General features: G+C 45.9%; 1 protein-coding gene across 1 annotated transcript in view; it reads left to right on the forward strand.

Annotated features, from left to right (window-relative positions):
* The first annotated feature begins 864 nt into the window (after positions 1-864).
* nsg2 (neuronal vesicle trafficking associated 2) overlaps positions 865-11882 on the forward strand; it is a 22333-nt gene continuing 11315 nt past the window's right edge. The window contains exons 1-3 of the mRNA XM_062537011.1: positions 865-1089; positions 1550-1711; positions 5979-6095. Coding sequence (XP_062392995.1) covers positions 1583-1711; positions 5979-6095 — 246 coding nt within the window. The 5' untranslated portion in view covers positions 865-1089; positions 1550-1582. The remainder of the gene's footprint in view (positions 1090-1549; positions 1712-5978; positions 6096-11882) is intronic.

Below are 11882 nucleotides of genomic sequence, written 5' to 3' on the forward strand. Positions count from 1 at the left end.
AGAAAGGCTATTCTCTATATTGTCTTTGAATGCATTTGATAATTTCAGGCACTAATAATTTCCTGTCTATCAGCCCTGCATTATCCATAACATAATATGATATAATATAATATAATATAATAACTTTACATTAATCTGTTTTAGCAACCATCATCTTAGCCATTTTATCAGTGGACCTTTCTGGCTCTGTCCAAAATGCTAAAGACCTTTTACTTTTGTAGGCGTCGTTTAAAGAATGCCATATTTTCTTCAGGGAGCTGTCCAAGTGGAGCATAAATAGCTAAAAAGCAATGCTAAACCTGAAGCATAATAAAATCTTTTGAATCTATTAATTAGTGATTTCTTCCATTAAATCACAAATAGAGAAATTATTCATGACACATCTATCCCACATCTAGTCTACCTATTTTCATTCAATTGCAGGCCAATACTGACCACTGAAACGATTAACCTAACTTCATTACAAAGGTCAACATTTGGTTGTGTTGACCTTTGTAATGAGTTTACACTGCAGTAATTTATAAAACATATGAAGACTGATAATGCAATTAAAGATTTGGAAGAATTTAGCATTTATTCAAAGTTAGACGTGGTCGTCTTAAACGTCAATCAAGCTTTTTTTTTCCACCAGAAGAAAAATGCACGGCCACGGTGACATCCATGGTGCCAAAATCCTATAGCCTAGCTATAGGTCTAAGACACTTCTTGATGGCTGACACTAGATGGCAAACTAGAGGTGGTACTGCACGGAGAGCTATTAGGCTGCATAGTGACCGAAGTTTATTCGAGGTCTTGGTAAAACAAGCGGAGAGTTTCCGTTAGTTTCCCCCTAGTGGCGTCGTTGTGAAGCCTGGGGTTACAAGGCAGCGTTTGGATTTGAGCGCTGGTCGGGGATCGGAGGGCCGTCAGTTGTTGCGGTACTCGAGCAGCTGTGCACCTTCCCCGCATCAGCACCGCGCGCTCTCCCTCTGAAAGCCGAGTGCGTATCTACCCGGCTTTGTGTGCCACTCCTCATCTACCCAAAGCCTTGTAAATCGTTTGGTACGGATTCAAGCCATCGTAGTTTACCTCAAAGGGATCCGTACGCAGGTGAGTTGTCTTTAAAAAAGCATTTGGATGTTTCAGACGATGCTGAAACAGTTGGACCATCTGAGCTCTATTTTGTTGTTTGCCTGTTTGTGAACTGCGTGACGCCCACCAAACTACGGCGTTTGAAGAGTGAATCGTGTTTATATTCCGTACATGAGAAGAATACAGTTGAAAATGTCCAAACTGATGTTGTTTGTTTGGCTATATGTAGGCTGTATTTTGAAAGCAGAACGGGACGTTTGCAAACCGCAAAATTAATAGTTTATGTCTGGGGGGTATATGAACAATTAAATATAAAAAATCGCAGAGAATAACATTTAAAAAAAAAAGATTTTAATGTAATCATTGTCTTTTCAAAGACGTCACTGGTGTCTGGGCTGGTGCTAAACAGCCTGTTTTGGTTAATGACTGTTTCCCCCTCTGTTCCCAATTTCACATAAATTTTATTCCGCCTTTATAGGTTCGCAAAAGGGGATATACTTCACTTGGTAAAATGGTAAAACTGGGGAGTAATCTTCAAGACAAAGGCGCCAAAGCGGCTAGCGTAGAGGATGGCTTCCAGAACGTGCCCCTCATCACGCCTTTGGATGTCTGTAATCTCCAGTACCAAGCCCCAGACAAGGTAAGGTACCTCTGCCTCTCCCTGCTGTTTACTAACAACCCTGCCTTATATAACCCAGTTAGTCACAGCAATTTGTCCCCAAATTATTGTTCCCTCTGAGGTAAATGAGAGACCATTACCCTTCAGATACCCTAGAATGAGATTACTTTGTATGTCTCTAATCTCCATATTGTTAAATGATGACAGTAGCACAGTATCAACACAACATAGATAGAAACACATTGCTGTCATGCTATTGCGCCAATAGCTGTATGATCATCCAACAACGCAAGAGAATAATCTTAGACTCACAAGTGATGTATTTTCCAGTTGGTTTTGGGGAATAAATATGTGATATGCTTTCATAAGAAAGGTCAGACAGAAAGGTGTTTTCTTGGTCATTTGTTTTGAGATCTGAAAAATATATGTTTGTGTGACCATTTTTCTGGAGGAGATTATTAAGCTGATAGCTGCAGGGCATGACTGTCTTGTCTGGTATGTCTCGGCAATACATTTTATTGTGATGGGCAGTATGTTTGAAGTAGAGCTTCAGTCCTTGTTCAAGATTCTGCTGACAGAGCCACATTCAAGCTGTGGCTCCTCACTGGACTTGCATGTCAATCATCTTACTTACACACACACACACACACACACACACACACACACACGCTCACAAGCATGTGCACACACAACCCCCCGTCACTCTTTCATCATGCTGCTTAGATGGATATCTTCACCCCCCCTCCCTCCCCTTTGTCTTGTTGTCATATTTTACAGGGGGTATAGGCTGGCGTCCTGCCTGCGCCCCGTTATTGGATAGTCCTTGGGGAGGCTGAGTCTTTATTGACCTGCATAACAAACCGAGAGGGTGTGGGGAGTGGGCGGGGAGGTGGGGGGGAGGAGAGGGATTGGCTCACTTTAGAAAGCAGACTGAGGCTTATTGGTTGAAGCTGCATGGCGATGCCGACTATTGGTGATGAACCTTCTGTTACAAATCAGATTGTCTACACTATTCGTCTGGCCTGTCAAAACACACAGCATTTGATCTGTCAGCCTTGAACAGATTCAGCTGGGATTTGGCATGAGTTTGGTCTGCTATGATTTGACTTGGTCTTTATGTGGTTGTGCCACTCAGTGATGCACCTACAGTATGGCCCAGTGTTCAGATGGTCTTGTAGTGAATGAATACAGAGTGCGTGGTCTCCACACTGTCCTTTTATAGTTAGGTGACCCTGAAAAAGCACCCTTGGTTTAACAAAAATTGAGGACAAACATGCTGAGCAGATCTGATTATGCTTCTTTGTGACCACACACACTCAAACAAATATAAACAAATATAAGCTACCGACCACGCCTACTATTTGATGATGACATATCAAATGTATAGGGAAGATGAAATCCACTTCTGTTTAGATAATGTCTACATGGGATGTTAAGCTTAAAAACTCATCATAGAAAAGTGGGCATGGCTACCTCCTGTGTGGAAGATGGAGCTTGGGGGTGTGGGTAATGGTGGGTTGATGGGGGTTGGGTAGTGTGAAAAAGCATAGCGATCTGGAGCAATTCTCCCTGCTTGTAATATGTATTTGAAATGAACAGCGAGGATCGAGTCATTGCTGTGGACAAGACTGGTGTCATAGAGCTGAAGTCAGATGATCAAGGTCCACCAGCATTCACAAAATGTTGTCACTTTGAAGTGGTGGAGTGGTGGAGCAGTATGGCTTCCATTTTTTTTTTTTGATCATCAATATCACCTCGACGAAGAAAAAAAAATTGAAGCGAGGGACCGAAAGAGAACCACTGACCCCTGAAATGGACTGTGAACTTATCACTCGCTGTTGGTCAGGACATGAAAACATCCTGGCACCACCCTTGATCTTCCATCTGGAGAGCACTTCATGTCTGTCTGTGTGATGAGGATGTGGAGACCCTCCCTGCCTCTGACCGGGAGCCAGGCCCCCTGAGCTCAGGCCAAGGGGACAGGACAGCGGGCCAGGCCAGGCCGGGCCAAGCCAGAGCAGGGCAAACTGTTGGCAGCCGCTGCCCGGTGAGGGATTGGGGAGGAATTAGCGCTGATCCCATCTGGAGTGGCGTGGGGTGGGTGGGCTGGGGTGGCGGCAGCGGGGGCCTCCCGCACACTGATGGGGATGCTGCTGCTGCTGGATGCTGCTGGATGCTGCTGGATGCTGCTGGTTGCTGCTGGTTGCTGCTGGTTGTGATGGTGGTGGTGGTGGTGGTGGTGGTGGTGTGTGTCTGCGCTGGAGGTTTTCTGCTGAGAGATTCCATGCAAATCAAAGCTGCAGCGATTCTCCTCGTGTCGGTGTAGCGCGGAACAGGAACAGCCCACCTCCGCTCAACTCAACAGCAGCAGCAGGTGGTTGTTGTTTTTTTTTTGAAAGCCTACTGGTGCTGCTGCTATTCTCTTTGATTTCACACAAGCTTGGAGACAGGCCACAGAAGAATCCTGAATGAGTAACAGCCTGCCTATATCCATAAAAAGATGCACTTCACAGGCGCTGTTTTTCTAGTAGAACTGTTTTCCATACAACATACCTCCACCACAGGGGATGCATTGCGAAGCAGAGCTCTTAGTTTGCTTTATCGTTTGCTTCACCTTTCTTGACCCCGCTGCCCAGGCTCCCATTTCCCCCTCTCCTTCATTTTGGACAGGCTGTAGGCGTCCATCACCTTAGGCCTGCGCTGAAATCACCGGCCTGGTCTTATATAGCGCGCCATTTCCCAATTAAGTTCTTTGCCATTCTTTATCCACTCGTCATATTTATGGGACAAGCATCATCGGTCTGATGGATCCAATCTGTCAGCCCCCCCCCCCACCCCCTCCCTCTGGCACAGGGCCCAGCCTTGCCAAGTGGTGTAGATTAACCCTGCGTGCCCCAACTCAAACAGCTGCAACCAAGTGGGGAAGGTGGAGTTGGGAGGGGGTGGAGAGTGATGCAAGTGATGACCGTGTGATGGAATGGGGCAAGAGAGGTATGGAGGCAGCCGGCCTGTGACAGCAATCTGGAGAAAGAGAGAGACAGAGAGAGAGAGAGAGGGATAGAGAGGGTGAGAGAGAGAGATAGAGGGATAGAGAGGGTGAAGAGCGAAGGAGGAAAAGAGAGGGAGTGATTGGACAGACAGTCGGTTGAGGCGTAATTGTAGGGGGGTTGTGGGTGGGGGGGTGGCGAGCGGTGCAGAGCTGGTGTGGCGGAGAGGGTCATTAGGGCACATTAATTTCCCCGCCGACGGCGAACAGCTGCACAAGCCAGTAATCACGCCGAAAAGCCTCCCCTCATCTGCCCCCCTTTTTTTTTTCGCTGGAGAGCTGCGTCAAAGCTCATAAGCGAACAGATAAAAGTGACAGTTAATGTCTAATTAAATGAGTCGGACGTGGGACTCCTAAGGCCAAAGAAGGCAAAATCAGTGGGGTTCTTTTTCAGAGAGATTTGGAGTTGCGCACAATTTCAGTTCAAAGACACATTTCCTTGACAGGATGTGGTGGTGATGAATGTTGTGTGTGAACTAAAGTGTGAAGTCAGTAGACTAGTAGAAGTCTTTGAATTGTTAATGTCATCCTTTGGTTACAGTAACTAGTTTGTATGCAACTGGGAAGCTGAAACGTAATGAGGCATTTCTACGAATGGAATATTTATGTAAGGCCTCAAGGAACAACAGACACAAAAATGAAATGAGAGTATCATATTTTTTATACATGTCCATTCAAGTGCCAAGAGGAGCGTCTGCAGAAAACCGAACAAAACAAAACTTCAGACCCTAGTGGCGGGCGGGCGGCTGGGTTGCTGAGGACTTTCCATATTCGGTGCACTGCAATGTCAATGTCAATTGTGATTCAGTCTCTCTCTTTTCTCTCTATCTCAGTGCCATAGCTGCTTGTTTACTTCCACCTCTGCTGCTTTAGTCTTAAAGTGTAGCTAGACTTCTGCCCTTCAGCCATCGTTGTGTTTTGTCTGAGATGTTTCCTGATGATGTTCCTTGGTGCATTGTTGTGTTTTGTCTGAGATGTTTCCCGACGATGTTCTGTGGTGCATCGTTGTGTTTTGTCTGAGATGTTTCCTGACGATGTTCTGTGGCGCATCGTTGTGTTTTGTCTGAGATGTTTCCTGACGATGCTCTGTGGTGCATCGTTGTGTTTTGTCTGAGATGTTTCCTGACGATGTTCTGTGGCGCATCGTTGTGTTTTGTCTGAGATGTTTCCTGACGATGTTCTGTGGTGCATCGTTGTGTTTTGTCTGAGAAGTTTCCTGACGATGTTCTCTGCTGTGTGCAGGTGGTGGTGAAGACCAGGGCCGAGTACCAGGCGGAGCAGAAGAAGGCCAAGCTCAAGGTGCCAAAGGTGGAGGAGTTCACCATCAGCATCACCGATGGAGTGTCCGAGAGACTCAAGGTACAGTGGGCTTTCTGTCCATAAAAAAGGGGCTTCTTTCTTTCTCTTTCTCTTGCCTTCTTTCTCTCTGCAGAAATACAGGAACACACACACACACATACACACACACACACAGACAGACACGCACACTTACACACACACACACACACACACACACACACACACATTCACAAGTATGAAGACTCAATTATCTTAAGACTTAATGCGAACATATTAATGTCAAAGAACTCTGGTCCTCATTTCATGCAAGTTGTCCTTGGGCACAATTGAGATGTGCATAGAATGAGGTGTCATGTCAGGTAGGCATATTAATGTGTAAAAGTAGTCGTAGTAGTTCTATCATTCATGTACTGCTTAAGCAAATGCTGCGTAGGAGGCTTACAGTATTATGAAGTAAGATCGGAATGTGGAAAAAAGGAAAAGATATTCTTATGCTGTCTTTCAAGCCAAGGACACCTTTGAAACCAGACTTGTTCCGCACATTTTATGTCACAAAGGGAGACAGGAAACTGCCTGGCATCAAGTTGTCATGACAGCAGACACTGAAAAAGACAGATTTGTCACAGTGTGACAAAAGCAGCTTTGTCTCAAGACAGCGCAAAGACTGCCAAATCACCTGCATCGCTGCAGGTATGTGTCATAATTACCAAAGTTGAAATGGCAGCAGTGAAGTCCAACAATGTGCCACAGTCGATTAAAAAAAAAAGAAACATGAGCATTTGCAATACATTTTTTTTACCAAAAAAATACCCCACATCTGCAGTGCTAGTTACAGAAATGCTATATCAGGCACATAACTGATGAGTCTTCTAAAATATTTTTTTACGCTTCGCTAACGAAAATGCTTCAGTTGCACACCTGGTAACCTCACATCATCGCAACATTTATGTTCACATCCACATCGACTACACACCTGCACATCTGTCCCTCTGCAGTGCTCCTTACTCCTCAACCCTTAGAGTTATTCTGGCCTGCAGGCCTACAGACCTGTGGGGTGGCCGTCGCATCTGAGTCGCTTAGCGCACACAGAGGAACCGAACAGGGGAATGAGGTGTCGCTTAGCGCACACAGGGGAACCGAACAGGGGAACGAGGTGTTGTGGATAGGAGGCAGCTGAGCTCTAACGCTCCCAAAGTATCAACAGGGGGGTTGTGTTCTTGAAGCTAACTGATGTAAAGAGATGGGAGGGCCCAGGAGAGGAGAAGAGAGGAGAAATGGAGGAAGATGGGGTGAGGAGAGGGGAGGGGAGGAGAGGAGAGGAGAGGAGAGGAGAGGAGAGGAGAGGAGAGGAGATAAGAGGAGAGGAGAAATGGAGGGTGATGGAGTAAGGAGAGGAGAGGTGGAGGGAGATGGGGAGAGGAGAGGAGAGGAGAGGAATGACGTGAGGTAAGAAGCAGAACAAAAGAACGAGTGTTTGCAAGTTTTTGTGGGAGTTTGACCCGTGGAATAAAGGTCATTTAAAGAGCGGTCCACGGAGAACGTCATTACGAATTCAGGAGAAGGAGAAGAGGAGCGCTGAAGCCTGTCTGTTGAGGGGGAGTAGCGCTTCATCCATCTCAATTGCAGTTTAAAGGGGGGTGGGCGGCAGTGAAGCTTCAGTGATCACATTCTGTGTTTGCTTTTGAAATAGGAAATAGCACTTCCACTGTACACCGAGAAACGGTGGAAGACATAGGCAAGGCCTCACCTAACGCAAGCGCTGAACCGTTACGTGTAGTCTGGGAAATATTCCAATGAGCACAATCTCCTGCTGTCATGTCAAGAAAAACCTATTTGGGTTTTTGGAACTGATGTTGATGTGTGCTGTATTGAGAATAAAGCTCCATTTTCAGCACCATAGATAGAAGGTGGTTGAAGGTGGTTTGTATTGCTGTAGAAATATTGTATATTGCGTGGAAATGGATCTGGGGACATGGAGATGGATACAAGCTGTCAAGTGACGAGGCCCCTTTAGAATGTCTCTGAAAAGGCAATGGAGGAAGATACCCTGCTTTCAGCACGGTAGTGAATAGAGAATTAATGTACATTTTTGGTGAAATGTAATATACCTTTCTCATCCGCTGGTGTGGATTCTTGCTCTCCAGCAAGAAAAACCGACAACTCCTCTGAACACACGACAAGCTTTATGGTGAAAGAGAATTTGAATTTGGACATTTGTCCAAGAGAAACATACAAGGATACAAGGATACAAGGATGTTTATTTGTCACACGAATATGATTACTAATGTAAATAATGCAGTGAAATGGTCAGTTCCTTCATAAATGTATACATATTGGGTGCTTTGATGATGATGAGTCATATTAGTCATTTTTGGTGTATGGTATTCAGGAGCCAACTGCGGTTCAGTGCAATGTTAAGAGTTAACGCTCGGGCTCTTGTGATCAGATGCGAGTCAGATGCAAGGGGGCTATTAGACAGCGTTGGGGGGAGATGCTGCGCTGCTCGTTGGCAGGGCTGATGTGAACGGACAAGGCCCCTGGCGCTGCGCAGATAGCCTGAATGGATGGGGTCCTGCCTCCGCGCTGGAGATAGCGCTGACGGATGGCGCCCGCGCGACCCGGGGCCCCCGCTCTCTCCCGCCGCGATTGGTCCCAGGTGTGTGTGCGCCGAGACAATTCCCTGCAGCGATTACATCTGCAAATGAAGGCGCCGCTCCCTCGTCTCGAGCCCTCCCGCCCTCCCGCTTTCTCCTTTTTTTGCAGACAAATCAGACAAAACAATGGAAGCCGAGCAACAGAGGTCTCTGCGGTGTGGGATGCTCCAGAGCAGAACATATTAGCGTAGCTTGTTAAAGTTAAAAAGAGGAAATTACAAAGACGACTCAATTAAGGAGGGGGAAGGGTGGCGGAGGAGGCGGAGGAGGAAGAGGGGGAGGTGAGGGAAAATGGGTTGGCTTGGGTGTCTGTTTGTAAAGCTAATTGCTAACACTGAACTGCCGCAAGAGGGTTGCTGTATGGAGCTGCATGTCAGAGACAAAAGTATTGTTTCATTGTACCCAGTCAAGCCAGATATTGTGGACTACAGTAGAGATGTCTCAACTCTAAGAAATCTTCAGTTTAGATATATTTTGATTTAGTCTAAGCCGTACACCAAAAAGGACAGCAATCTTTTCAGATACAAACGAGAAATGCTAACATGTACCGACCATATTCCCACATGGTCTTAATAGCTGCAAGCATTATGCATTAAAATACTACTACGAACAACTAGACAAATGATTGAATGCACAATGCTTTTGATACCCTGCGGTATGATATTCAATGTTGGTATGTTTCTCAGAAAATACACAGACTTTTATTAGCTTGCGCTACCTGTGCAAGACTATCCAGACCTATCAGAGAGTAAAGTATGAAAGCCTAGGGGGTTGTACTGTGTGTATTTGCATTCTGGGGAGATGAGCCAAATCCTCCAACAATGATATTTTTGCCCTACCAACAAGACCAGAGATGAAAGCAGAGAGAGGGTGTGCAAGCAAACTCTGATGCGAGAGATTTCAGCTGGCAGAATAGAAAAAAGACAGCGTGTGTGTGTGTGTGTGTGTGTGTGTGTATTCTGTGGCAGATGCCAGGGGGTATTGGTCAGAAGCTGAGATCCTGACATATCCGCCTACACGGCAAGCGCTATTGTTTAGTCTACCATTTTGTAGACACCTGAGGGAGACTGAGCAGGAGGCAGAGATACGTGGGTGGAGGGAGTGAAAAAAAGAGACAGACTGGAAGAAGACTGAAAAAACTTACTTCATTCATTTTCCAATTCTAACCCGACACCCTGTGTGTGTGTGTGTGTGTGTGTGTGTGTGTGTGTGTGTGTGTGTGTGTGTGTGTGTGTGTGCGCGCATTAGAATGAGCTGACAGTCCGCACTTGAATAGTCCTCTACAGCAGGCGCTGCCCCTTCACATGCCTGTCTGTGAGATCTGCTCCAGTAGTTCAGCAGTCCAGGAGTCTTCCAAGGACCTCAGCCAATCCCCTCGCAGGTTGGCCGCATGTGCACAATAAACCTCTGGGCTCAGATGCTCATGCCTGGTCTTAACTTGTGCTTATTAAGTGAAGCCGGCTCTGTGGACACTTGCCAGCCATCTGTGTGTGTGTGTATGTTTGTGTGTGTGTGTGTGTGTGTGTGTGTGTGTGTATGTTTGTGTGTGTGTGTATAGGGGTGTGTGTGTGTGTGTGTGTTGGGGGTGGGGTGGCATCCTGATCTAGTCTGTCTGGCTGTGAGCCTTTATTACTTACGAATGCTGTTTGTTGCTTTTCCATTTACTCTATGATTTGGCAAATCCGCCTATTGTCACAGAACATGTCAGTAGTTAGCAGAGCCTTGAATTTAAGTCTACATATTACCCCACAGACTTTTACTTACATTTCCTCAGCGCCATGCTGATTGAATCTGACAGACATAATTGAATTACTTCCTGAGCCTTGGCGTGAAATTTGATCCCATTTTGTTTACACACACAGTCTTTGTTTTTTCTCTGCCTGTCAGATCGTAAAGCGACAAACACAAGTAGAAAGGCATCTCCGCTTACAGAAATTACATTTTGCTGCTAGTATATATATATATATTCAAAAAAAGCCAGCCATGCCTTTTGGTTTCTCCAGTGGTCTATTCCTGCTCTCCAGACTCACTGAGCATGACCGCGGTATATGTATGCAGAGATGAGTCTGGCTCTTGGCTTGTACTTGTCTGAGCTCTGTGGTCTCGTGGTGGTGCCAGCCCCCCGAACCCTCCGTTTGGAATCAGACAAAATAGAGTAATCATTGGGGTGTGTGGGTCCCGCTGGCTCCATGCTGTTGTCATTTGTCATGTTAAAGGGGACACGGCATCGGAGGCCCTGGAGGGGTGGGCGCGAGGCTTTTGTGTGCGCCGCGCCGCGACTTCCTGGAAGATTGATGAGTCCAGATGGCTTTTACTCTGTTCCGAGTCTGATTAATTTCACTGCTCTCTTTTGTGAAGGAATAAAAACCCATCTCAGCCATCTTGCGTCCTTTTTTTTGTTTTCCCCTATCCCAATCCTCCTCCTCCTCCTTGTCGTCGACTTGAGCTGGCAAAGAGCTCAAGCAAGGAATTTCAAGGTGTGTTACTAAAATTTCACGTTTTGAAATGTTTGCCGTTTTTGATGTGTTTCAAGGAAGAATAAAAATCAGAAAATAGTTTGAAAGGATAAATGAATTTCCTCCAAGTGTTGATTCCAGGTAATTGATTTTGTTCAGTTACTTGGATTGCGAATTCCAGGCGCTCATCACGCCACCTCCCATCTCCTAGTCTCGTCTTTGCCCCCTGGCACGTGGTGAGTGAGGCGAATTCCTCACCCTCTCCTAGAACCTGCCCACACTAGGTAAAGCCAGGTAAATACAAACACACACAATTATTTCTCTGTTTTGCTCCTCCATTCAAATAGAAATTCGATATTCCGACCCTGAAAACAACATTTTTTTTAAAACAATCTCTGAGGATAAATTTGGAGGAGTTCATGTTGTAGCGTGTACAGGAAATCGAGAGGAATTGTGGCGCTTCAGATATGATGATGTGTGGCTGCCATGACACTGATAATGTTCCAGGCACCACCAACAGCAAACACTTTTACGGTCCTTCAGAAAAGTGTTTTTTTAGTGTTCTCGTGTGGACGCAAAACTTTTGAAAAGTGCTTCGAAAGCGAATGCGATACAGAGATCATTTGTACGGACATCATTTTCACCTCAAATATGCATATTTCTGTTTAACTGGCTCAATGTGGACACGACCCTCCTGTATGGCGTAATGTGAGGAGAGCCCAGGGACCAATTACTGC

This window comes from Sardina pilchardus, chromosome 5 (genome assembly GCF_963854185.1).
Source record: "Sardina pilchardus chromosome 5, fSarPil1.1, whole genome shotgun sequence".
NCBI lineage: Eukaryota > Metazoa > Chordata > Actinopteri > Clupeiformes > Clupeidae > Sardina > Sardina pilchardus.